This window comes from Mustela lutreola, chromosome 17 (assembly GCF_030435805.1).
Source record: "Mustela lutreola isolate mMusLut2 chromosome 17, mMusLut2.pri, whole genome shotgun sequence".
Classification (NCBI taxonomy): Eukaryota; Metazoa; Chordata; class Mammalia; order Carnivora; family Mustelidae; genus Mustela; species Mustela lutreola.
In genome coordinates, this window is record NC_081306.1 from 42,430,636 (window position 1) to 42,456,399 (window position 25,764).

The 25,764-nt window shown below is 63.2% G+C and overlaps 1 protein-coding gene across 11 annotated transcripts; it reads left to right on the plus strand.

Annotated features, from left to right (window-relative positions):
• The first annotated feature begins 391 nt into the window (after positions 1 to 391).
• On the plus strand, positions 392 to 23,819 carry SH2B2 (SH2B adaptor protein 2). 11 transcript variants are annotated; one of them, XM_059155156.1, is made up of 11 exons: positions 392 to 538; positions 1,449 to 1,546; positions 5,307 to 5,360; positions 12,221 to 12,975; positions 15,993 to 16,094; positions 17,632 to 17,723; positions 19,038 to 19,129; positions 19,237 to 19,401; positions 19,923 to 20,131; positions 22,652 to 22,823; positions 23,288 to 23,819. In XM_059155156.1, the coding sequence occupies exons 4-11, from the start codon at positions 12,250 to 12,252 to the stop codon at positions 23,629 to 23,631; spliced, it is 1,902 nt and encodes a 633-aa protein (XP_059011139.1). In that variant the 5' UTR covers positions 392 to 538; positions 1,449 to 1,546; positions 5,307 to 5,360; positions 12,221 to 12,249; the 3' UTR covers positions 23,632 to 23,819. The 11 variants fall into 11 exon arrangements, with proteins under 11 accessions (XP_059011139.1, XP_059011141.1, XP_059011138.1 ...); XM_059155155.1 differs by having other exon boundaries at positions 408 to 538; positions 1,401 to 1,546; XM_059155158.1 differs by lacking the exon at positions 5,307 to 5,360 and having other exon boundaries at positions 393 to 538.
• The last annotated feature ends 1,945 nt before the right edge of the window (positions 23,820 to 25,764 follow it).

A 25,764-nucleotide genomic window follows, 5' to 3' on the forward strand; every position in this document is an offset into this window, starting at 1 on the left:
GCTCATCCACTCATGTGGGTCCCTGTGCCCCAGGCACAGACCTGTGCCCACCCACACCAAGGGTCTCCCCCTTGATCTGTGGTGGTTGGCGTTACCCCACTGGCCAGGTGGCCCATGAGGCCGCACCACACCCAGCTCCCACCCTGCAGTGCACCAGGCCGGCGTTCCCTGAACACTCTAGAGCCCATACATCCAGGGGCACTCCTTGGGGGCCCATCCTCAGCACCCCTCACCATCCGCCCCATCAGAATGTCCTCCAAGGCCCCAGAGGTGCTCCTGCCCTCAGGGACCCCGGCTGAACCTATCTTCCCTGTCATTGCTGTCCCCATGACAGTGCTGGTTTTGGCCAATCCCGGACACCCTCCACCCTCCCGCCACTTCCACATCTCCCACCAGTTCCTCCTTGCGGGGGCCGGAGTCACAAACAGCTGGCTCCGGCTCACTTCCTCCTCCCTGGGGATCAGAGCTCTCGTCCTGCCCAGGACCCTCTGGCCAATGACAGCCCACTGGCAGAGCTCAACCCATTACTCAAAACCAGGTTAGTCTGTGGTTGCGGGGGGGAGAGGGGAGCAGGCTCTCCCATCTCCCAGAAGGGTGGGGTCCACAGCCAGGCCACCCACACTGGCTCCCACAGCTCTCCGGGCTTCATTCATAGACCTCCTGGTTCCCAGCCAGCCACAGAGGCCTCTGGGAGGCTCCAACCGATAGCTGGTCCACGTCTGAGCTTTCATTGAGTGCCTGCTGGCCAGGTACCGCTGAGAAGGCGGCTAGTTTGTGTGTGGAAGGGAAGAGACTAGGGACCAGGACCTCCGATGAATCCTGCCTTGCTTCAGCACCCCCGAAGAGGGCAGCCCAGGGCTATGGGGGGAGGGCAGGAAGCCAGAGCTCCCGGCCAGCCTACACCTTCACAACCCACTGCTCCTCTCTAGGCCCACCCTTTCTGTCTCCCAGATCAGGATCAAAACCCTTCTTCGCCTGCCCTGCTTCCTGGGAAATCAGAGGGGACAGGGCTTTGTGAAAGGTTAAAGGGCTCTCCACCAAGGTCAGAGATCAGTATGGGAGAAAGAGGACAACAGATGGAGGCCTTTGAGCCCGCGGGGGGGACCACGGCCCCCCACAGAACTGCCGATGGTGCAGTTGCAGAAGGTTTGGTAAGGGCAGGGAGAACTGATCTGACCACCTGTCGGGGGGTGAGGGCTTGGGGCAGGAGGCAAGGGAGAGGAGGAGAGAAGGAGCAACAGCGCCCTCCCGTCTCTCCCCCACGAGCAAGCAATAGGTCTGATGTCTGACCCACCCTCCCACTCAGCCCGACCCCTTTTCTGGCCCCTGGAGGCCCCAGCTTGCCAGGGGTCAGTCCACAATTGCACCGCAAGGACCAGAAGGAGTCTTTGTTTTCTCAGCCAGAGTGGTGTCTGCCCTAACCTATGCCTTGGGTTTGGGGGCTGCAGAATTCAGCGGAGGTGAAGAAGCCAGGTCTGTGTCTGGTCCCCATCAGCCCCTTCTGAAGACCTCTCCGGGTGGCGTCAGTCTCCCCATCACAGTGAAGGTGCGTAGATGGGGCAGTGCTCGGGGGCTTCCCCGCCTTGTAACCCTTGGGCTATTTCCGGGCACGGGGAGCGGCGAAAGAAGAGGGCGTGGTGCTCGCCCTCGGGATTTATGAGAACCAGACGTCGACTTCCCCCGTTGCGACATCTGGGCCTCCTCGAGGCTCCCATTGTTCCCGCGGCGCAAGAGCCAAGACAGCGGCGGCCTCCGCCGGGCGCCCATCCCCAGGGGCGCCGACGCCCCCATACACCCCACTATTCGGGCCACCCACCCGGCCCCCACCCACCCCGCTCCAGGGCACGCTCCAGGACTCTCGCTCCAAAAGGGGCGGCCGGAGGCCAGACCCTAACCCCTCGGGCCCCAGGGCTCGGCCGCCGCCGCTGCAGCCCCAACGAAGGTAGCATCAGCCGCGGGCGCGGTTCAGGCTCGGCGGAGGGCTGGGGGCGCGCCGGGGGCGGGACCGGCGCGGCTCTAGGCGGGCGAGGGGGCGGGGCCCGCGCCGGGGGCGGGGCCGAGGAGGCGCGCGCCGCGCGGGCGGGGGGCACGAGGGGGAGCGGGCGGGGCGCGCGCGGCGCGGGGCTGGGCTCGCAGCGCGCGGGGCTCGGCCGCCGGGACCGCCGAGCCGGGGCCGCGCAGGGCCCGCGAGGAGCGCACGAGCCTTCGAGGTTGCGGACGAGCGAAGGAGGAGCCCCAGCCAACGCCGGCGCCCGCCCGGAGGGAGCCCGAACCCGCCGCGGGCCATGAGCCGCCGGGCCCCGGGAGCCGGGCCGCGGTCGGGGCAGCGCTCCGCCGGCGCCCCGGCCCGCCCGGCCGCAGCTGAGCGCCTGTAGGTACGGTCTGCTTGTCCTCAGTTCCCTCATCCATCTCCCCAGACCCCGGCCGTCCCTGAGGGTGTGCGTGTGTGTGCGCACGGCTGCCCCGGGAAGCGCGGCCGCACGCGCCCTGGTCCGCGCGTGTCGTCTTTGTGTGCGCGGGTGGGAGGGAGCGCGACGGAGGGGATGCGCCCCCGGCGGGGACCCCCTCGCCGAATCTCCCCCCTCCCCGGCCGGGCGGGAGTGGCGGGAGGGGCCGAGCCGCCTCCGGAGCAGCTGCGCCCCCGCCCCCTCCTAGGGCCCAAGGCCCGCGGTGTGGCGAGCGCTGCGAGGCCCCTGGAGGAGGGGTCTCTGGCTGGGGAGCGGCGCGAGGGAGCCCGGGTCTCTTCCCTGGGCTGCGAGGGAGGGGGCGGGCCAACCTGGAAGGAGGGTGCGAGCCCCGGGAAGACCCTATCCAGTCCACAGTCACCCGGCCGGCACGCCCTCCATTCGGCCCTGGCGGTCTTTCTCACGGTCGCCAGTTCCGTCCGCCCACCCCGGGAGCTCTCCGACCGCCCTCGATAGTGGGGAGGACCGCTGTGGGTGCCCGAGAGGCCGGCGCCCTTAAGAAGGGGCGGGTTCATGCCCTCCATTCAGGCCCTCCGGCCTCAGCCATTGATGAACCTGCGGGGCCGCGCGGGGGCCCGGAACCGCGCCAGCTCAGCGGGCCAAGGCCAAGCAGAGGCTGGGACCCGGCCGGGCACCCCCATCGGCCCACGAAGGGAGGTCTTTAAAGGGAGAAGTCGGCAGTGACTGGGGTCCCTTAGGACCCTCAGGGCGGATCGGCAGCCAGCCTCAGGAGTAACCGAACAGGGATAAGCCAGAATCAGTGTTCACACCGACTTGGTGCAGAGGAGAACCTCAGGGCTGGGAGGTGGACCCGGGTTGAACCCTGCCTCTGCACTTAGAGCCTCCATTATGGACCCTGTAAAATGGAGATGGTGCTGCCTCCCTCCAAGCTGGGTGGCCAGCAAGTGTTGTCCACTCCAACACAGGCCACCGATCATGGGGTGAGTGAGGACAGGAGGAGGGAGGCGAGTTTTCCCTAAGAGACTTTAGTTGCCTCTATGGGGGATGTGACCTGAACCCCGCCCCCCCAACTCTGTTGCCGCTTTAAACAGATTTCTTCCTTCCTAGCTTCCCTGCTCCATCCAGGAGGCAACTGGTCAGGGGAGTGACCTAGAACCTTCCAGCTCTAGGAACTTTGGGAGAGGTCTGGTAGTAGGGGCAGTGCTCTTATGCTGACTTGAGTCCGGACGTTTATGGGGGTCTGGGAGGCAGAGTTTCCCACCAACTGCTCTGCTCCCTTTACCCCGCTTTCCCTCTAGAGGGCATGCAGATGGTGGGTCAGAGATTTTGAAGCGGGTTAATCAAATGGTTCTAAGTAGTCAAGGGTTCATCATATATACATGCTTTTCCTCTTACCTGTTGTGGAAAATGTGTCGAGATTTTCTAAGCCCCTCTCCCTCCTTAATGGGTCTCCTAGGGAGAATACACGTGCGCGCACGCACACACACACACACACACACACCCACAATGAAGAGTGGGCTTCCCCCAAGGCCAAGCTTTTGGTTTTGAGTTGATGTCCCCCCAAGTCTCATATAATCTTCACACTAGCCCTGTGGCTTTGGTACTATTATTACCCCCATTTTACAGAGAAAGAAACAGGTTCAGGGAAGTGAAATCACTTGGGCCAGAGTCACTCAACCAATAAGCCAGGTCTCTAAGCCACTGGTCTCTGACCTGTCCTGCCCACTACTTCTTCCGCTGTGTGCCCATCCTGGGTTGTGGGGAGTTGGGGTTCTAGGTGCCGTGGCAGCTCCTGGCTGCCGTGCCCATGGGGTTCTCGGAGCCTGCTTCGCTTCCTGCTTCTCATTGTTCACATGGGACCAAGGGAAGGTGGCAGCCGTGGAGCTTTGGGGAAGTTTCTCCTCCCCCCTCACCTGGTTAGGTCTGTTTCTTGGCTGCACTCTAGCTAGAGAAAGTTACAGCCTGCACCTTTTTGGGCAGAGCTAGGCAGGGTAGCAGTGTGTAGGGTTATATTATCTTTTGACTCTTGTGGATGATGCAGGGTTTGGACCCCATTCTCCAGATCCTTCGGACTCTCTGTGGATAGGGCCCCCCTGGGGGTGGGTATACAACACCTGCGGGGGGTCATGGTCTGGTGCTATTGTAGAGGGGCAGGAGAGTGAGGGTGGAGGCGGGGACAAGACAAAGGGGGTGTTCCCAAGGCCTCCAGCGGCTCAGGGGCCTGGCAGCTGTTGGGGCAGAGGAGTTGGAGCAGGTGGGGCGATGCTGGGCTGGGTACTGAGGCTCCCAGCAGAGAAAAAGCAGGGGTTGGAGGAAGAGGACATAAAAGAACTCGGAAGTGGTGAGTCTGAGGTGCCTGGAGATCAGCCAGGCTGGGAGTGTATTGCTCAGAGAAAGGCCCAAGGAAGCTTTATAAGAACCCATAGTACGCAGAGGTCTGGGATACTCAGATCTGAGCGGGGGGGATATTGAGGTCTCGGTTAGGAGTCGCTGGTATGTGTGTCATGGAAAAGTCAGAAGGCAGACTGATGGGCTGGGTAGCAGGAGTTGAGGGGGTGGGTGTCTTGCAGGTTTCAGGGGCTGGGCCAGGCAGGTCCGAAAAGGGTATGAATCTGGGCCTAGGTGAGATCCATGGCACTGGGAGAGAAGGAGAGACTTCAAGGTTGCGGAGGGGGTGCCTCTGCTCTGTACTCGGGGAGGGCAGGGATAGTGCAGCTGGAGCCATCCCAGCCTGCACTCCACCTACAGAGCCTGCCCAGGAACTGTCCAGCACCAGGTGCTTCTGAAGGAGGAGGGGCTTCCCGCCCAAGCCCCCAGACCCCAGCATAGCTCATTGTCCTGGGCCCCAGTGCCTGCTTGTCTGACTTCTGTTTCCTCCAGGGCCCAGCTCAGGACTCGCCAGTCCTCCTTCCTGTCAGAATACCCCTTCTCAGGGTGGGTATCTCCCTTCTTTCTCCTGAGGCAGGGCCTGGGTCCCCCCCACCCTGAATCCCCTCAGAGGAGAGCTCCCCAGGGATAGGGCCTTGTTTCACATAGCGTATGCTACAGAAAGGGACAGACCTGAATTTGGCCTCACCCTCCCCTCTTGCCCATTCTATGACCCTGGACTCCCCAGCATGTCTCCTGACACACAGTGGGAACCCACTGACCAATAGGTCAGTCACCACGCTTGCCAGAACCCCATTTCTTTGTGCAGTGGGTGAATCCTCTCTTCCTGGCGGGGCACATTTGAGGGAAAAAGGTTCTGAAACAGGGGCGTAGCTCAATAGGGTGTGGGTTCTAGGAAAAGACCTTGGCCCCACTGTGGAGCCTGGATTTGTTGGGGTTTGGCAGGGACCATGGGAAACAGGGAGACCAGGGAGGAGGCCTCTGTAGCCATCTGCTCAGAGCAGTGACAGGACAAGAGGGAATGGATGCAGAACATTTACAAAACAGAAGCAGAGGAGCTTTGATTTCTTAACCAATTACCTATGGAGCAGTCTCTACACCCAGCATGGGGCTCAAACTCACAACCCCGAGATCAAGAGTCACAGGCTCTTCCGACTGAACCAGCCCGGCTCCCCCAGATCTCAGGCCGTTAACCTTCTGCACTGTCCCACAGGTCAGGTGACCAGGTGGGGAGATGCACAGGCAGTGGGGCCTCTGATGGGAGCACCTGGGGACCCCCAAGGACCAGGGGGTCTGCAGGTCCCAGAGCCAGCAGGGTTTGTCCAGGTTGGGGGCATTAGTGAAAGCCCAGGGGCTCACCTGAGGGCTTCCACCCTCCCCCAGGGGCAAAGGCTGGCAGCATGTGAAAGGTATGGAGGGTGGCACTGAGCACAGAACGGCTCCAGCTCCCGGTAGCCGCCTCCTAATAGGGCTTGTCAGCGTGGGCCTTGGACCACGAGGCAGCCCGCGTGGGAGAGCAGGGTGGTCCCCTTTCCAGCTAGAGACACTGATGCTCGGAAAAGCCAGGCCCACCTGAGCACCCTTCCCTCCAACCTCCAACCCACTGCCACCCAAACAAGGCAAGAGTCCCAGGGGCTCCGACTCTGCACCTGTCCCCGTCACTAGCCGGAGAACCTTCCTCCCACACCCGGTCGGAGCAAAGTCCCAGCAGGTTCAAGGTTGTTCAGACCAGAAGCGATGCCAACTTGTGCCTCCGCCGGGGTCACGGGGTGAGCACAGATACATTGTGTGGGAGGCTTGGGGAATGCCAGCCACACCTCACTCGCCGGAGGTCTTGGTTCAGAGCCCTGCCCTGGGGGGACACACTCTGGGGATAGGGCGGGCTGGGGACTAGCCTAGAGAGCCAACGTCCAACAGTGACACAGGGAACGTGCCTTCCTTCCCAGGGGAAACTCAGGCAGCCAGCCCGTGGGTGGCAGGCACTCCTGAAGGAAGGACTAGCCCAGACGTGGTCTGTGTCCCATGGAGGAAAGGGGTGCAGAGCGGGGGCTGCAGGGGACCTCCCCCCAGAGGCCAGGAGGTCAGCTGGAAGCACGGCACGATAGAGGACAGAAGGAGCGTTCATGGTCAAGTGTGGGGTCGGGTGAGCCAGGCCCGCCCCGGCCTTAGAAGCCCAGAGGACAGGACATCAGTGGGCATGGCTGAGGCTGAGTGAGGCCTCATCTTGTGTTGGGGGGCCCCAGGTAGAGACCATAGTTTCCCCATCGTGAATGGTTATTGGGGGGGCCACTGCCCACCCCAGCGCAGAACAGCACCCTCCTCTCTGACCCCCAGCATCCCGTTGGCACTTGGCTGTCCGGGTGAGCGTGGAGCTGAGCGAGGGGACAGGAGGGTCAAGGCCCTTGGTGATGGACAAGCTTGTGCGAGCCGGCTTTGTGGGGTGCTGGCTGGCTAGCTTGCCTTGCAGGGCTTCCTTCCCTTCCCTGGGGGTAGATCGTCTCCCGTGGAGGTAGAAACTGCTGCTGGGCTTCGCACACGAGGCCCCGAGGCCCCTGCAGGTTGAGGGTCAGGCTGGTGTCTCCTGCTCCCCAGGCCTCTGCCCGCTGCGGGGTGGACCGATGCGCTGCCCGCCTGTTAGCGGGGGTGGCTAGGCTGCTTATCCATATTTTAAGGAATGACCTGGCCGTGGGGTCCGGAACTGCGTGTGGCGGGGGCTGATGACGGCCTTCTTTTTTGTACTGCAGTTGTGAACGCTATTTTTACCCCGGAAGGCCTGCCGCCCCCTCTCCCAGGCCTCTAACCGGTTAGAGGGCGGGGTCTCTCATCTGGGTTCTCGGCGGGGCCCCGGGGTTAGGAGAGCCCATGCTTGGGAAGGTGACAGGCAAGGACTTGATTAGGCTTCCCCCGTCATGCTCCAGCCCTGGTGAAGTGGGAACAAAAAGAAAGCAGGAGCCAGGCAGGTCAGCGGAGCCTGGAAACCCGCGGGGTGATGGATCAGGGGAGGGTGGTCTGTCCGGGTGGGCGCCCCTCGTCCCCAGCTCCGGTCCTCCCGGAAGAAGTCTGAAGATGAGAGACAACCCCTGCCTGTCCCTGGTCCCTTGAGGGGAGGGTGACATTGGGACCACAGTCTTCAGTGTCCAAGGGCCATGACAGCCCCAGGCCTTAGAGGCCACTGCTTAGCACCATCATGTCACCGGTGGGGAGCCAAGGCCAGAGGAGACACAGGGCATGGACTGAGATGGCGAGCCCACTGTCGCCCAATCCGGCGCCTTCCTGTCCTGACTCAGCAGGTCTCTCCGGCTTCCTGGGGCCATAGGCAGAGGAACTGGGACTTTGCCCACAGAAGCAAGAGGGCCAAGGGCCACAGGGACCTCATGGGAGCTCAGGGAGGGAGGGCCAGTGTAGGGGGAAGACTTTCTGGAAGAAAAGTTTTACGCAGTCTAAATGCCAAGGAGAATTTAGTAGTCCGGAGAGCAAAGACGGCCGTCCAAGCAGGGGAGCGGCACAGGCAAACACCCAGGGGGATCCCCAAGGAGCTGCTGGACGAGGGAGAGCCCAGGGCCAGCTGGATTCATCCATGAGCCTTCCAGGCCAGCCAGACAGAGGGCGCCAGACTGAACTCACCCACCTTGCTTCTGGTACCACTGGGATCGCCTTCCCCCCTGAGGCTCTGCTTTTCCCACATCTGGGTCTGGCCACCTGCAGAATGGGAGAGGGACCTGTCTACTGGCTGGTCCCTGGAGAAGGCTGGAAAGGCCTCCTGGCTTCGTCATGCAGAGGTTAAGGGGCCCCTGGCTCTGCCCATGGCCGCACGGACACCCTATACTGTCCTTCCGGGACGGGGTGGCTCTCACTTCCCATAAAGTGAGCAAGCAGGCTCCGAGGTGGGTGTTGTGATCAGCATCCCTCACCCAGGGGGTAGTGGGGCCGGTAGGCCTGGTCCAGGACAGCCAAGTTCATTGCACTTGGTGTCATCCCCAGTTTGGACTCCAAGGACAGTTGGGTTGGGGTTGAGCCCTCTTCTGTGGCTGGTGGCCTCCCCCTCACAGAAAGCCACGTCTGGGCCTCCGTCTCCCCATCGGTACCCAGTGCAGGGCTCCCTGCTGGTCCTGCTGCTTGTAAATTTGACCTCTGGAGGGCTCAACCCCTGTCCTTTCCGTGTAGCCCCCACTAGGCCCAGGGGACGCTGAGGGCTGCTGGGCTGGGCTTCAGGCCTCCAGGCTCCTGGCCAGCCAGCAAGGGTGGCTCGGGGAGGTCTAGGCAGGCCTGACCTCCCAGTGCCTCCCAGGCCGGTCCCTACCCAGGACATGACCGGGGCCACCATATCCATGGCAGGTTCTCCTCTGAGCCCCACCCCTACCTCCTGTGAGGACTAGGTGGGACCCACACTGTGAGAGCCTCCCCCCAGGGCCCTGCCCCTCGGCTCTGCGCCTTCACCCAGCAGGGAGAATGGGAGGACCAGGAATTGATGTGCGAAGATGTGCACTGGGACTGATTTCCTCCCTGCGCGCTCACCCCCGGCCCCCGGTGGGGCAGCCGGGCTGCTGTGCGACCCCGTGCGAGCCTCCCGGCGGTCCAGGCGGAGAAGCGGCCAGTATAGGGAGCACGGCCCCGCTGGGTGAATGGCTTGGAGCACAGGAACGGGGCCTCACAGGCTTAGCTGCAGGGCTCTCCCACCCCCCCCCCGCTCCCCGACTCCTCCCCCTGCAGATGTGCCGCCTCAGCAAGTCCGGACAGGGCCTTGGCTCTCAACCTTCCCTCGAGGCCTCAGTGGTGGTGGCAGGTGCGTTCCCACTTCTGCCCTCATTTCTGGCCTATGACTCGGGCCTGCCTTCTGCTCCCAAGGAGCATCTTATGCCAGATGGGGAGACGGACCTGGGAATGGACACCTGGAGCACCCCGTCACTGGCACCTTGCTAGAGGGGGTCCTGGGAGGGAACTGTCAGAGCTTGGAGGAGACACTCCTGCCTCATGGTCGGGGGAGGCAGGGGAAGGTCCGGGAAGGCTGGAGGAAGTGGCCCCTGCATTCATTATTGAAGGATGAGTAGGAGTTCGCCAGAGGAAGAAAGGAAGACCAGTGGGTCCCAGTTACCGTTCATCCCTACAGAGGGGTCACTCTTCGCTTCTCTCTTTACTGTCATAAGGGCCAGCGCAGAGCCCCCCCCCCGCCCCCCAGGAACCTGCCCAGCTCCCTGCTGCCCTCTCCCCGGTCGGTACCGGGCAGGAGTCTCTAAGCAGTCCCGCTGGTTCAGAAAACTGTCCTCTGTGCTAAGTGGCCTCGTCAAGTGGCCCGTGTCCTCCCTGGGGCTGTCCTGTGGTTATTGACTGCAGATCGATGGCCGAGGTGAGTGGGAATTCCCACAGGGCCCCATGGGCCAGAGGCCCCACAGAGGATTGCACAGAAGCGGGGCAGCTATCTTTATGAGGCCTTTAATTACAGAGTTTGGGTCCCAGGAGCTCCGAGGGAAAGGCCATGCCAGGAAATGTGGGGATCCTGGGAGGACAGGTGAGGGCATGACCCTCTGTCTTAGTTTCCCTGAACCCCTCAGACAGGGGCTCCTCAAGGCAGGGTGGGACCACCCCACCCCAGCTACTCCCACTGGTAATTTTCATCCTGGCCTGGGGGCAGGGGTAGGATATATAAACACTGGGCTGGACCATTGCCCCAGGAGTGGTGGTTACCTTGGGGGACAAGGGGGCAAGGCCCCCGAATGCCTGGGCACAACCAGTAGTTTGGCGAGCCATTGTAGTAAAAGCTGGACGGGCCTGGGAACCGGAGGAAGCTGGCCGGTGAGCGGGCCGGAGTCCCTCCATCAGGACCTCTGCAGGAAGCCCGGGTTTGGATGGGAGCCCCGGAGGGAACAGGATTCCAAAAGGTGGGAAGAGTGGAGACACGGGGACAGAAAGCAGTCTAAGAGGGCAGCGTGCCTTCAGAGCCAGTAGGAAAAGTGGATCCTACGTGATCCGCACTGGAGGGGTGAGCCCCGGGGTCCTGGACCAGGGGGAGGATCCCAGGCCCATCACTAATGAGCTGCGTGATCTCAGGCACCATGCGAGGGCTTAGGCAGTGACAGCTGTGACATACCTGACACATCCTTGTGTGAATGTGTGCCAGACACATTCATTTGCTCATTCCGTGTTTTTTATTATTATTATTATTATTATTATTATTATTATTTTAGTCATCTCTATATGCTTGAACTCCCGATCCTCAGATCAAGAGTCACATGCTTTACTGACTGAGCAAGCCAGGCGCCCCCATTCATTCAGTGTTTACTGTGCCTACCATGAGCCCAGCACTGGGGACACAGCAACTTAAAACTGCATTCTCAGGGGAAGGGTGTGGTGGGGAGCAGGGGGGGTGGGGGGGGTAGGACAACACAACCAGGCAAGGGAACAAATGGTGTGTCAGATGGGGATAAGCACCATGGAGCAAAGTAAGCAAGCATAAGACGTGCAGACGGCAGTGCTGGGTGGGGTGGGAACATTCCTTACTCTCAGCAGAGTGGGGTCAGGGAAGGCTACTGGGCAAGACGGTGTAGAACCAGAAACCTGAAGGAGTTGAGAGAGTGTAGGGGAGAGAACGTGCCAGGCAAGTGCAAGACAGAATTGCAAGTGCAAAGGCCCTGGGGTGGGACCCAGCAGCAGCCAGAGTAGAGTGGGTGGGAAGAGTGGCAGGAGATAAGCTCTGGGAGATAAGTGGAGGCAGATCATGTGACACCATGGGGATTATGAGTGGGACATCTACTTTTACTCTGAGTGGAATGGGAGGCCATCCAGGATTATGAGTAAAGGAGAGACCTGATCTGTCTTGTTTTAGGAGAAATGACTGTGTTCCTGGGTGGAGAACAGTGATGGCGGTGGGAGGGGGGGTACAGGGAGCGGTAGGGGCGGTGTGCACAAGGGGTGAAGTTCCGGGGTACCAGTGAAGAGGCTGCTAAAGTAGGGCAGGGGAGAGAAGGGGTCGTGTGGGGCCCCGTAGGGCAGCCCTGATGGAGAGTGGAGGAAAGGTTGAGTTCTTGGCATATTTCAAAGGCAGAGCTAAGAGGAATGCACATGACTTCCTCCTGTCTACTTGTCTCTGGGGGCCCTCAGAAGAGGTCAGCTTGGAAGTAGGTAACAGGAGACTCTTGGGGACCTCAGATCTAGGCACCAGGGACCCAACCTCCACCGGCCCCAGAAATGACCTTGAGAATGCCGACTGAAGAGTGGCTGGGAAGAGGGAACCCCCTTCTGCAGACACTGCCTTTCACCTCCCTGGTTGTCCCTCTCCGCTCTGAAGGCTGCAGGATGTCACCCCCCTACCCCCGCCCCCCTCACAGCCCCAGGGAGTCCCAGGGAGAGGGGCCAGGGGCTGCTGAGGCCCCGGAGACACTTCCCGCTCTTGTCGCTCTTGTCGCCCACAGCCGCAGGGGGCTGCGATGGGACGGGAGCCATGAATGGTGCCGCCCCTGGCCCCGCCGCCGCCCCCGCCCCGGTCCCCGACTGGCGGCAGTTCTGCGAGCTGCACGCACAGGCGGCCGCCGTGGACTTCGCCCACAAGTTCTGCCGCTTCCTGCGGGACAACCCAGCCTACGACACGCCCGACGCCGGAGCCTCCTTCTCCCGCCACTTCGCCGCCAACTTCCTGGACGTCTTCGGGGAGGAGGTGCGCCGCGTGCTGGTGGCCGGGCCGGCGTCGCGGGGGGCGGCTGAGCCCCCGGACGCTATGGAGCCCGAGCCGGCGGGGCCCGCGGCGCTCAAGGCGGCCGCCTACGGCCACTCGCGGAGCTCGGAGGACGTGTCCACGCAGGCGGTGGCCAAGGCCCGCGTCCGCAAGGGCTTCTCATTGCGCAACATGAGCCTCTGCGTGGTGGACGGCGTGCGCGACATGTGGCACCGGCGCGCCTCCCCCGAGCCCGACGCGGGCGCCACCCCGCGGGCTGCCGAGCCCCCCGCCGAGCCGCGTGACAAGTGGACGAGGCGCCTGCGGCTGTCGCGGACGCTGGCGGCCAAGGTGGAGCTGGTGGACATTCAGCGTGAGGGCGCGCTGCGCTTCATGGTGGCTGACGACGCGGCCGCGGGCTCCGGCGGCACTGCCCAGTGGCAGAAGTGCCGCCTGCTCCTGCGCCGGGCAGTGGCCGGCGAGCGCTTCCGGCTGGAGTTCTTCGTGCCACCCAAGGTGAGTGCCCAGCCCCCACCCAGGCAGCCGCTGAGGGTGCCAGGGCTGGCTTCCAGCAGGTTTCCTGTTGGCTTGCTGTCCCCTGGGGCCTCCCAAACACCAGTGACAGTCGCACTTTCAGGGAGGGTGCCCTAAATGTGTTGTCGTCCCTGCCCCCGCCCAGGCTGCGGCCCAGCCCCTGGTGAGTGGCCCTTCCCTGGTCCAGGTTTTGAAAGCTAAGCATCTAGCTGTCTCCAGCACTGCTGCCCCATGAGAGCAGCCCGCCCTCTCCCTAACTTGGGGGCTGGCCTTGGGGGCAGCTGGCCTTGGGGGCAGAGCCTTGGGGGCAGCTGCAGGCCTCCTCCAGGATGGCTGACCTGCCGTACTGGGCAAGTGGGAATCAGTGGAACAATAGTGCCTGTTCTCTGAGGACACCCGGCACACCGAGCCCTAAGCGTGGGGCCCAGTCTCATGCCCCAGACCCCCTGTTGGATGGGCGTCATGGTCCCCAAGTCACAGAAGAAAGAACAGAGGAGTACTCTGAGAGGAGGTGTGGCCCCGTCCAAAGTCCCAGAGCTGGTGGGTGCCAGAGCTGGGCTATTAATACCCACTACCCTGGTGGTCCCGAGAACGGAGGAGCGTGGACATGGGAGCTGCTTGTGCGCTGGGAGGTTCAGAAAGGGGGGGAGGCTGTGCTGGCACAGCAGCTGGCAGCACCCCAAGAACCAGCCAGCCCTCCCCCAACTCCTGGGCCCACTCTACTCCCTGGCTCCTTTAGTCACCCCGAGCCTCGCGGCTCTCTCCATCTCCCAGGCTGTCAGGACTCTGGGTGCGCTTCCTTGCCTCTCCCCACTCAAGGGGCAGGGCGTGGGCTCCCCAAGGCTGGACACCCACGAGCCACGCGGACTCTGGAGAAATGATTTCCCGGGGAAACCCACGTATTCCTTTGAGTTGTAGGACCCAGACATCCCAAGGGTTTTCTCCCTGCCAGGCCCCCACCATTAGGCCTCCCGAGAGAATTCCTAGACCACTAAGTCCAGCTCCACCACTTGTCAGAGAGAGACCGAGGCGTGGTGAGTGGGGCAGGCGGGGTGGGGCTGGCCCAGAGTCACTCGGAGGGCAAGGGCAAAGGCCCAGGGCTCAATGCCTCTGGGCCTGAGTGGCAGTTACAGCTGCCCAGCTGTAAATAGCGTCTGCTGCCCTTGGGGGGGAGGGGTGCAGGGGCTCGGCCTCTCCCTAAGTCTCTCCTGTCCTACCATGCACCGCTGGCAGAGGGCAGGGCCCCTGCAGGAAGGCAGGCAGCTGGGTTCCTAACCCCTGATCTGGCCTTGGACCCTCCTTTTCCCAAGGAAGTATTTGTGAATTCAGGAGGGAGCCCCGTGGAAGGCAGGTGATACCCATGGGAAGGGCTCAGGTCAGGCTCCCCAAATGTGTTGGGCCCCAGGGTGAGTGAGCCCCCACGGGGCATCCCTCCTGATACCCCCTCCCAGAGCTTTTTAGTTCTGTGCACCCCGCCACGGTCCAGATCTCCTTCTGCCCCTGGAGGCCTGGCCGCACCCTCAGAGCCCGGGAGCGTGGGGTCTGCGGTTCAGGGACCTTTTCCCGGGGTCCTCAGCCTTCCCTCTCACATGTCTCCATGAGTCAAGGCTCTGGCCACTTGCACCCTCCTCCGGCAGGAAGCCCTTTGCCAGGACAGCCCTGGGGAGCCAGGGAGCAGGGGGCCCGACCCATGCATTCTGAAGCCATCAGGAAGCCTGCATGTCTAGGACGGGATGGTAAACCTCGGGGGAGAGGGCAGTGGGACCTCTGGGGGCCCGAAGGAGGGGGAGTTTGGACTGTCTCAGTGTCCACTAGGAGCAGAGCCCCCAAGACCGGCCTCTCTGGAGGCATGAGCTGAGGGAGCAAAGGCTACAGGCGGACACCGCCTGCTGGCTCTGGCTGGGGAAGGGAAACGGCGAGGTGTGCCTAGAGCAGGGGCAGAGCCACTCACTGAGCTAGGACGGCGCATCTCAGAGGCCAGGCACGGGAATCGGCCCCTCCGGCCCGTGGGAGCCCAGCTAAAGCTCCCAGTCCGGGCCCGCACAGTCCCATCTGTATCTGCTCTCCTGACTCCGGGACCATGAGCCCCGGCCCCACTGGCTGGCAGGATGGCCTGCCCTGGTCTGCTGAGGCCCTCGGTCTCTGCTCCAAGCCCAGCCCTGCGCTCGATGGCTGGCGGCCAGGGCTACCAGGAATTCCCATCAGCCTGCCCACCCAGCGTGTGGCCCTTCCCTTTCCTCCTGAGAAAGTCCCTGTTCGGGAGCCCAAGCCCTGCTGGGAAGCTGTCTCAAGCCAGCCCTGGGGGATTTTAGGGCCGTGGCCAGGAGCTCTGGAACAAAGTGGGAAGGGCCAAGCGCAGAGCGGCCCTCCGTGGGAGCCCTGACAGCTCACCTTGGTTAAACCCCACACTGGTCCCTTTCCCTCCACCCGGGACACGGCCGTGCCCTGCTCCAGGAGCCCCGTTCTAAGTCAGGGACTCCAGAGCCATGCTCTGGGAAGTCTGGTCTAAAGCGGGGAGGGCAGCATTTTTTTTTTTCCTCAGGCGTACTAAGATGGACTTGAAATTATCTTACCCCGTTACACACAGGATAAACATTGTCTGGTGAGATGTTCATTCCAAAGACATTCTTACCTAAGTTCACATGCAGTGGGTCCCAATGTCAAATCTATTGCTTGGTATGGGTCAGGGTCAAGAATGGGAAAACCACAGATGTGGAGGGTGCACGGGGCAGGAGGGCAGCCCGGGTGGAGTTTTCCCCTTGGCCCTCAGAGGTGGGAGACTCAGAATTCTGTTCCAGCTCTGTGACTTGCCGTGTGATTGTGTGGGGAGGTCCCTTTGTTTCCCAGAAGCTCCCTCAACTTACCCATCTGGGAACTGGAGCCAGGGTCGCCATGGTGCCCCCAGCCGAGGGCGCCCCTGACCTCGGAGGAGGGGGAGGGTGCAGAGGGTTTCAGAAGACCCTGGCTGACTCTCTCTCACTGCCCCTTTGGCCTCCCAGGCCTCCAGGCCCAAGGTCAGCATCCCTCTCTCGGCCATCATTGAGGTCCGCACGACAATGCCCCTGGAGATGCCGGAGAAAGATAACACGTTTGTGCTCAAGGTGAGCCCCACCCCCGGCCCCAGAAATCCCCCCGCCGCCCCAGGCTAGCGCTGGAGAGAGGGTGAGGAGTTAGCCGAGGGGCCCAGGGAGGGAGCTCTGGTGGCAGGGCCCTGGACCCGCCACAGGTGTCTGGCACACAGCTAGGACTTGAATCCGGATCTGGGCTATAGCGCCGTGGGCTCTGGGTGTCCCCCACCGTCTGGGGCCCCCCGTTCCCATTTCCTCCTGGCCTAGTGCCGCTCCCCTGAGTTTCACTTCCTCGCCCCCCTTCCCCAACTGGACGCAGCATATACCCACCCCGTAGCCTGTGGCAGTTATGCAAATGCCCCCGGCTCTGGGCACCGGAGTGTGGGAACCGGCCCGGTCCCACAGAGGGCACAAAGGCACCGAGGGTGGGCGGGGAGGCACCCCGGTGGGTCTGGGGGCCCCTCGTCCTTTCCCCAGGCTCCACCCCGCCAGGGCGGCCGGCTTGGGTTGCTGAGGACACAGCTCCCGGCTGCCAGGGCTGTGGCCCTGGACCTCCTCAAAGCACTGGGTGTTTGTCAAGCCAAGTCCCCAAGGAGGCCCAGAGTTAGCCACAGACTCCCTTATTCATTTACCAAACATGTGTCAACCCCATATCCTGAGTCACCGCAGGCCCCCAGGAGCTGAGGACGTAGTCCCTCCCCGCCTGGCATGCTTGTCTACTGGGTGAGACAGGCCCAGGGCCTCGCTCCCGACAGCCAGCTGGCCACCATGCTGCCGCCTGCACCCAGGAGCCCCGACGCGGGGGCTCACCCGCCGGCCCCACACTGAGCCTCAGTTTCCCCATCTAGTCAGACTGGGGTGGGAGGTGGTCTCTGAGGCCCCTCCCAGCTCCAAGGTGCTGGCAGGCAGCCAACTGCACTTCACCAGGACACACACCGGAAGCTGAGAGCCTGGGGCCTTGGCATCACAGAGATCTGGGTTCAGGTCCCAGTGCTGCCACTGAGCGCATGTGCGAGCGAGTTACCTGCCCTCTCTGACCCTCAGTCTTGTCCTCCATAAAATGGGGACAACCTGCCGCCTCCCTCACTGGGAGGAGGTTGTCACACATGGGCAGGATGATGCTCTGGGCGCTGTCTTTCCCGCTCACGTGGCCCCAGAGATAGGGCTCCAGGCGCTAAGGCGTTGGAGGCCTTTAGCTCCGCGTGCCAGGCTATGGACCTTCAAGGGCCTGACTGCTGGGGTGCTGTTCCGCCCCATCTCCGGGGTGCCAGGCCAGCGTGGCTTCCTCAGAGGCTGCAGCTGCAGGACCCGAGGACCTGAGCTCAGGGGACAGGACCTCAGCCCCAGCAATCCCTGCTGCCGGGTCCCGGAGGGAGGGGCTGCTGGCAGTGCGGCCACAGCTCTGCCGCCGGCCCCTGACCCCGGCTTGAGGTGGTGCCAGACGGTGACCCCACTGTCGTCCCTGCTGCCCGTGCCCGTGAGCCCCCATGGGGGAGGGGCGGGCAAACCGTTTGCCCCAGAGTCTGCAGCCCTGTGCTGAGGGCTGGACGCTGGGCCGCTCTGTCTCCAGGTCGAGAACGGAGCCGAGTACATCCTGGAGACCATTGACTCGCTGCAGAAGCACTCGTGGGTGGCTGACATCCAGGGCTGCGTGGACCCCGGGTGAGTGCCCAGGCGGCCCCAGAATGGGTTTGGGGGTGCTGACCGAGTAGTGCCCCGTGGTGCCCCCATACAGGGTGAGGTCTTTGGTGGGGGCAGAACCTGAGTTTGGGAGGTGGGTTTTCTCGTAGCAGTCCCGGCTGGGGTCACCTGTACCCCTAGCCCTGACAAGCTCTTTGGGACCTGCTCCATAGGGCCAAGGCCTAGGGACCCAGAAGAAAGTTGGACTGAGACTTGCCTTTACAATAGGGGAATCTGAGACCACTAGGACATGGGCAGTGACAGGGGGAGCCCAAAGGGCCAGGGGTGGCAGAATGGAGGCAAGGCCTCGAATCCGGCCCTAGGGCTCAGAGTCGTACTGGTAGAAGTCCGCCCTTCCTCCAAGACTTAAAGGAGGAGCAGGCCTGAGCCAGGCAGAGGGGTGTGAGGGCCTGGGGCTTACAGGGGAGGGCCGGGCCGTTCAGCCCCCAGACGTAGAGCTGATGCGGGGGGTCTTGATGAGAGCCTGAGAGGCTGATAGGTTGGGTGCAGTGGGCAGCCGTGGCTGGGCGCGAGCAGAGGGCAGTTACGGTCAGCTGCGTGCGGGCGCACAGCCGGGAGGCTGGCTCCGTGCTCTGGGAGAGATCCCGAGGCCAGGAGTGGGAGGGGCAGGCCGGCCAACAGCAGAGGATTTGGCAGGAGCTCTTCTGGCTAATGGGGTGAGCCAGGCCCGGGGGGAGGGGCCGCTGCTTTCTAATTAACAGCTTCATTTGAGGAAGCGCAATTAAAGGCCTGAGTGCTTTCCAGGCTGCTCCCCCACCCCCCGCCCCATCCCCCAAATGGCTCTAATCCCACCCCCCCCCCCACCCGCCCGCCACCCTCCCTGCCATCTGCCTGCACATTCCTCCCCCAGCCCCTGTGAAGGTGAATCTCACTTTGCGGTCTTACGAAGCTGGCTGGGCCCCAGACAACTCATGTCAGGGACAGGGAGACAAAGGCCAGGGTGGGGAAGGGAGCTGTCTTGCCATCATTTGAGGGATAGCCCCCGGGGTCCCAAGACGAGGCCAGCCCCTCGTGGGTCAGTGGGCAGGGTTCACGTGGCCTCGAGGAGGACTCAGAGACTCGGAGACCTCCCTGGATGGCCTAGTCATGTCCGCCGTGGCCACAGAGCAAGCTGATGGTATGGGACAGGGGGACATGAAGGCAGAGGGACCCAGACGAGCAGGATAGGGCTGCCGCTGGCCATGGGACCATCAGCCGTCACTGGGGGCTCCACGTGCAGCCAGTGGTTGGGGTCCGCCCGTGGCGGGACACGATTGTGCCTTCCCACCTTCGCAGGGACAGCGAGGAAGACGCTGAGCTGTCCTGTGCCCGGGGAGGCTGCCTGGCCAGCCGAGTGGCCTCCTGCAGCTGTGAGCTGCTGACCGACGGTACGTGTGGGCGGAGCGGGTGAGGGGAGCGGAGGGCAGGGTCAGAGGGGGCGCTGGGGCCCAGATGGCTCAACAGATGATGTGCTTCCCACCTGCCACTTCTCCAGCAGGCGACCTGCCCCGGCCCCCAGAGACAACGGCAGCCGTGGTGACAGCTCCACACAGCCGAGCTCGAGATGGCGTTGGGGAGTCCCTGGCCCATGTCCCACTGGAGACCTTCCTGGAGACCTTGGAGTCCCCAGGCGGTGGGGCCAGGGACAGCAGTACTACAGGTGTGTGCACAGTCTTCTGTCCCTGGGCCTCCTTCCCGCCCCCCGCCCCCGCCCACACACCGCAGGCCACAGGGGCCCTCAGGCTCCCTCTGAGGCCCTTCTCGAGCCTCAGAAGCCATGAAGTTCCATCCCACCGGGCACACTGCGTGGCAACTCAGTAGTTCTGGTTTTTATGGGGAAGTCCGGGAAGGTGACCCTTCCCACAGGCCCTGGATTCCATAAAAGATGCTCAGAGGAAGGAGTAGAAGGTGAAGGGTTGGGACCAGGGTTGGGAACAAGGAGACTTGACTTGTTCCCAGGTTTCCTGCTGACCTACGGATTGACTCCAGGAGAGTCCGTCTCTCCCTGCCTCAGTTTACCTGATACGCTGAACTAGTGGGTTGGGTTGGCTCCCTGACTCGTTCTAAGATCATTCCAACAGCATTTTGCATGCCAACACCCAAGAAGCCGCTGCGGGTCCTCTCTCACGGACCCCCCCGCCTCGGCTCCCCCAGGCCCCTCACACCATCCTCCTTCTCTAGGGGAGGAGGGAGCGGAGCCGGAGCCCGAGGCTGAGCCCGAGCTGGAGCTCTCCGACTACCCCTGGTTCCACGGGACGTTGTCGCGGGTCAGGGCAGCTCAGCTGGTGCTAGCAGGGGGGCCCCGGAGCCACGGCCTCTTCGTGATCCGCCAGAGTGAGACCCGGCCTGGGGAGTACGTGCTGACCTTCAACTTCCAGGGCAAAGCCAAGGCAAGTCGGCTGGGGATGGTCCGGGGGGAGGTGGGGTGCGCAGGGGCAGTGTGGCCAGCCCTGAGGGAGGAGTACTGAGGTGGTGCCGGGCCCGAGGTTGTGCCCGTGCCCCGGGAGCAGGCCTGACTTCCCACCGGCGCGCCTGTACCCCACCTGCATTCCCCCCACTCACCTCCCTGAGGGCTGCATTCAGCCCCAGATGTGGCTTCTTAATTATCCAGATAGGGAAGTCACCCACTGGTGGCTGAGCCCACAGGAGGCCGGGCCCTTCTGAGGGTTTCAGTTTGACCCTGTGCACCGGGGGTTGCTTACCACGAAGGCTTCTGAGGGTCTCTGCCCATAGCCACACTGGTGCGGGGCCAAGGTCAACCAAGGCCCTCCTGCCCCACCCACCCTCAGATAGCCCCTCTTCTTCCCGGCTTGGGTCAGTTCACCAACACCTCCTGGGCCCCAGCTCTGAGCCAGGCCTGTGGCAGCCCCAGGATCACAGAACCACACCCAGGCGGGCCCTCAAGAGCCGGGCAGGAGGAGAGGCCTCGGACTGGGCCACAGGGCTGCCGCACATTTACGGCGAGCGGTTCTCCCGACCCCAACAGCCAGAGTAAGGGCTCAGTGACCTTGAGAATCCTCAAGGTAAAGAAGGGCAGTCCAGACGGGGCACAGCAAGGGGGTAGCAGTGCGCCCAGATCGGGGGCTCTCAAGGAAGGACCCTGTGTGCTAATAATAATAAGGTGCAAAGGAAACTATCCCAGAAAAGTCAAATGATGTTGGTGCATGTGGAGGGGGGGCGGGGCTTGTGGTTACAATGAGACCAGAATGGGCGGAAACCTCGACCCCGCTTCCCCACCATCCCAAATTTCCCATAAAGGAAGAGACCTGGCCCCGGCTCCTCCCAGGACACGGTTCCCATCCCTCCCTGCTGGAGGAGGGGGCACCCCAGGACTCCTGCTCCAGGCCTGCCCTGGTGATCAGTATCCCAACCCCCAACTGGCCTTCCCTGGGCATCTCTCCTTGGCAGCGGTGGCCCCAGCATGGAAGAGGCAGCACTCCCCCCTGGGGACACCTCCTTGGAAAGCAGCTGCCCTTACCAGTTCCTCTGGCAACCGGGCGCTTAACGCTGTCCCCAGCAGCCCAAAGTTTGCTTCTGGGCCAACACCGCCCCAGGCGGCCTCCCGGGAGCCGGGATCTGACTCATGCCCAAGCCAGAGGCTAGGATGCTGCCCAGCCCTCTATGGGGCATGGTGGCGAGGGGGAGAAGGAGGCGGCTGAAGCAGGGCAGGAGGCTTCTCTCCTTCCTGGGGCATGACCCGGCCTTGAAATCGCCCCAACTGCTGCCCTCTCAGAGCTGGGTGACTGGCCACGGTTTGACCAGTTGGTTGTGGGGTAGAGCAGGACCTCCAGTCCCCTGCGTGCACACTTCCTAGGCAGCTCCTTTCACCTTCAGATAAGAAACATCTGGAAGGTTTTCCTGAAAATTGAGATGCACCGGCCCCCTGAGGCCCAACTCTGCCTGGACCCGTGCCCTTGAAGGCCGCACCCACACTTGAGGCTGTGCCAGGACCCCTTCCACTATGCTGTTCCTCTCCTGCTGAGCCCCTGCCCTGGGCTGCCAGGAACGCTCTGTGGGTTCGCCACACTGTTCGGGCAATTACGGGCCCTGCTGAGTGGCAGAACTCATTCAGGGGGTGCCTTCGTGCCTCCTACCCCCAGGGCTTCTCTGTCCTTTATGCAGGGGGCCAGGCCACCTTGCCCTCCCGGGCTTGGAGTCACATGCATAACCTAAAACCCTTCTATCTCTGACCCTTTCTCGCCCCCCACGAGACAGTCGGTCTTCCTCCTGCGGGACACACATGGAGCAAAACAGGGCTGAAACCAGAGACCTGCGGCTCATCCCCCTGAGGCACCTGTCGCATGCGGGCCCTGGAGACCCGCGGAGGAACCAGCCCTGTTCCTCGTGCTCCCGGTGCTCCCACTGCAGCACCATTAAGAAGGACATGGGGTCACTCCTCCCCAGCTAGACGCAGGGTTGTTTCTTCTTTACCCCACTGCACCCCCCCCCACCCCGCCGACACCCCTCTCCCGGGCTTCTGCTCTTCAGGAACAGCAGCAGGCAGATTCCTAGCCTGCCGGGGTGGGAGAGTCACACAAAAGAATTTTCTTTCTAGCTCTGTGACTAGGGTGGGGGAGGGAGTCCCTTCCACCCTCCCTGTGCCTCAGTTTCCCCATCGCTAACATGGGGGCTTTCATTTCTACCTTCTGGGACTGTTGGAGACTAGAGATGGGGGTGCAGAGGGCACGAGGTGTGTGCTCCTAGCATAGGGACCAAATGCAGGACCAAATGTAACCCTGCCACCCGACTAGGGGAGTGACCCCCTGAGATGGGGCTCAGTGTGTGAGCTCTGACACAGCCCCGCATGGCCTCTGTGAGACTCCATACTGGTAATGACCTCCAGAGGCGCTTGCAAAGCAGTTGGCTGGCGGGGGACCCCACGGCTTGACCACATCCACCTGTGCCCACAGCACCTGCGCCTGTCCTTGAACAGCCACGGGCAGTGCCACGTGCAGCACCTGTGGTTCCAGTCCGTGCTCGACATGCTGCGTCACTTCCACACCCACCCTATCCCACTGGAGTCCGGGGGCTCTGCAGATATCACCCTACAAAGCTACGTGCGGGCCCAGGGCCCCCCACCCGGTAAGACTTCCCCAGGTGGCTTATGTGATGGCTCTAGAAGACAGGTGCGCCGTAGGGGGAGGGAGGCACCCACAGGGGGCCACCCAGCCTCCGTGGGAAGAACACGGGGTCCTGAGCAGGTGTAAGCAATCTGGGCCATCAGGAATGGAGGGAGAGTGGCGGCGCGGGCCCCGTCCGGGTCCTGAGTGACTGGGGGCAGGCGGAAGGAGGTGGCTCACAGCGCACGGATCCCCTGCAAAGTTGGGGCCCCGCGGAGAGCGGCTGAAGGAAGTGTTGGAGGGGCTGGGAAGGGTGTCCGGCATATGGGACATCAGGTATCCAGGGAGGGGGTCTGGAACCAGGAGAGTCAGGTCACCCGGCCCCTGCGGGTCTCCGCGGGTCTCCGTGTGACGCGTGGGGGTTGGGGACAGCGGGGACCACGGTGGCCGCCTGGGCCCTGACGCGCCCGCGCTCTCCCGCCACAGCCCCGGGGCCGTCCGCCGGCGCCGCGCCCGCGCCCCCCGCCTGCTGGAGCGAGCCGGCCGGCCAGCACTACTTCTCCAGCCTGGCCGCCGCCGCCTGCCCGCCCGCCTCGCCCTCGGAGGCGGGCGGAGCCTCGTCCTCGTCCGCCTCGTCGTCCTCCGCCGCGTCCGCGCCGGCCGCCCCGCGCCCCGCCGAGGGCCCGCTGAGCGCGCGCAGCCGCAGCAACAGCGCCGAGCGCCTCCTGGAGGCGGCGGGCGGAGGCGCCGACGAGCCCCCGGAGGCCGCGGCGGGCGAAGGAGCGCGGGGCCGCACGCGCGCCGTCGAGAACCAGTATTCCTTCTACTAGCCCGGCGCGGCGGCGCCAAGGCCCTGGGGCCACCCGGCCCCGCCGCCCGCCGTGCGGTCGCCCCCGTGCCCGTCCGCCCGTCTGTCCGGCGGACCCGGCCGGCCCCAGCCCGGCGCTGGGTGGGAAAAGCGAAGCTCTTCAGTGAAGACATAAATGTTATTAAAGAGCCTGTTTTAGGGACTGCACAAGGCTCTCCTGTCATCCTTTCTGATGCCCCGCTCACGCACGCCGCTCCTCTGGGACTGCGGGAAAGGACGGCTGGGGGGGGGGGGCGGGGAACCACACATGGCACCCCCACCTCCTTCCTCTGCATCGAGCCCACAGTGGCCTGGGGACGGCCCGGCTTTGTCTTTGAGGGAACCGAGCTCCCTGTCTGGCAGGGAGACATCCAGAAGGGAGACAACCAGTGGTACCTGAAGGAGGCACAGAGCTGACCCGCGAGGGAACTGCCCACGGGGAAGGGATGGGGGAGGGGGCTTTCGTGGAATTCCGGGTGAGCGGTGACCTGAGCGGACGCTTGGGGGAAAGAACACAGCGCGGCAGAGGGAAAGAGGAGAAGGAAGAGGTCCCTGACGCAAGGACGTGGTGAAGATGGAGGTCGGGGGCAAGCCTAGGGGCCTTGAATGCCAGGATGAGGATCTGGTCCCCCACTGCTGGCTAAGAGAGAGTAAGGGTGTTCCCGTAGGGGACTGCAGGTCCCCTCACCCTCGGTCCCGCAGCTCCAGCCCATGTTGTCCTGCTGGCCGAGGTCCAGCAGCGGCTCCTGTGTCCCCAGGGGAACTGGAAACACAGGCTGGTCAAGGTCACAGCACCCAGCTCTCAGGCACTGCTCCCCCTGAGGACGATCTCCTTCCTGCTGAGCTAAAGAGCACCCCTCCTCCAGTGCAAACACCTGTGGCCACAGACCCAAGGACGTGCATTTTGGACCCCCAGCCCCTGCCTTCTTGGGTCTGCAGCACCCACAGGCCCTTCTCCACCCGAGGGGCATGAGCTCCCCCACTGAGCTCCCAGGGCTTTGCTGCCGCGACTGCCCAGTCCCGATTCACAGAATGACCTGGGAGGCACTGAGCCATGTTCCCGCCGCACCTCAGAGAGGGAGGAGTACAGGCCGTTGCTCTGGGGAGCGGCCTGCACCCCAGTATCTCCATCCAGGTACCTGGAGCCTCCTTGCGCCCATGCCCTGGTGCTTTGGGGTTGTCCCACCCCAAGAGAAGCACAGGGGGCCTGGGGTAAGGCTCACCCTGGGCAAAAGCCCAAGAGCTGGTGAGAACTCTGTTTGGCGGTTTTCTGCCTCTTGGTCATCTGGAGTCCTGGAACATTCCTCCCCTCTAGCAAGACACTGAGCTGCAGATATCACCCCAAGCCTGGGGCTCCAACCTTACTCCCTCTGGATTGCCACTTGCAAGGGTTCAGAGTAGCCTCAGGGGAGAGGGTAAGACTTGAACACGAAGCATATCGACCTCAGGTCCTCCCCTCCGTCCCTCCTGACACAGTTGGCCACTGCAGAGTGCCCCGAGGAGGAATCTGGGCATGGAGGTAGGGCAGAGGACACTGGAGCCTGTTGCCTTTGCTGAATTGGGTGCACATGAGAAAGTGGGAAAGAATCTGTACCCACCCCGGGGATGGTCATCAGGCACTGTTCTTGAGGTGTTTCCAGGGTAAAGTGAATTTGGGGTAGAACAGCAGAGAATGGGGACCACCCTGGGTTCTCTACGGCACACAAGGGCCCAGCAGCAGGAGGTCAAGTGGAAAGGAGGCTCTCTCCCCCAGGGTGAGACCCTCAGACCTGCCACTCAAAGTGGTGCTTCCACAAAGCCCAGACTCCGTGGGACCCTGGGGAAACCACGGCTGTGGCCCAGTGGCAGCAGCATCTCTGGGGGTGTGGGGAGCACTTCTGGTGCCCACTACGTGCCAGGTCAGGCCCACAGGGTAGCGGGGGGCACCCCGGGAGGCCCAATGCGGCGCGATGGGCAGCCACAGAGGGCCGGCCCATGCGCGGCCGTCACATGGCCCACGAGCCCGGGCTGCCAGCTGGGGCCTTGAGGGGGCTGGGGACCGCAGGTACGAGGGGCAGGGAGTGGTTTCGTGAGAGCAGCCATGTTGAGAAGGCCTTGAATGCCAGCCAGAACTGAA

What these genes read in the sequence shown, in the direction of transcription:
- SH2B2 (XM_059155152.1), top strand. Translation starts at nt 1,657, where the DNA reads ATGAGAACCAGACGTCGACTTCCCCCGTTGCGACATCTGGGCCTCCTC. An exon ending in ATAACACGTTTGTGCTCAAG is followed by an intron (nt 16,095 to 17,631) that starts GTGAGCCCCACC and finishes CTCTGTCTCCAG; the next exon opens with GTCGAGAACGGAGCCGAGTA. An exon ending in GGCCCAGGGCCCCCCACCCG is followed by an intron (nt 22,824 to 23,287) that starts GTAAGACTTCCC and finishes CTCCCGCCACAG; the next exon opens with CCCCGGGGCCGTCCGCCGGC.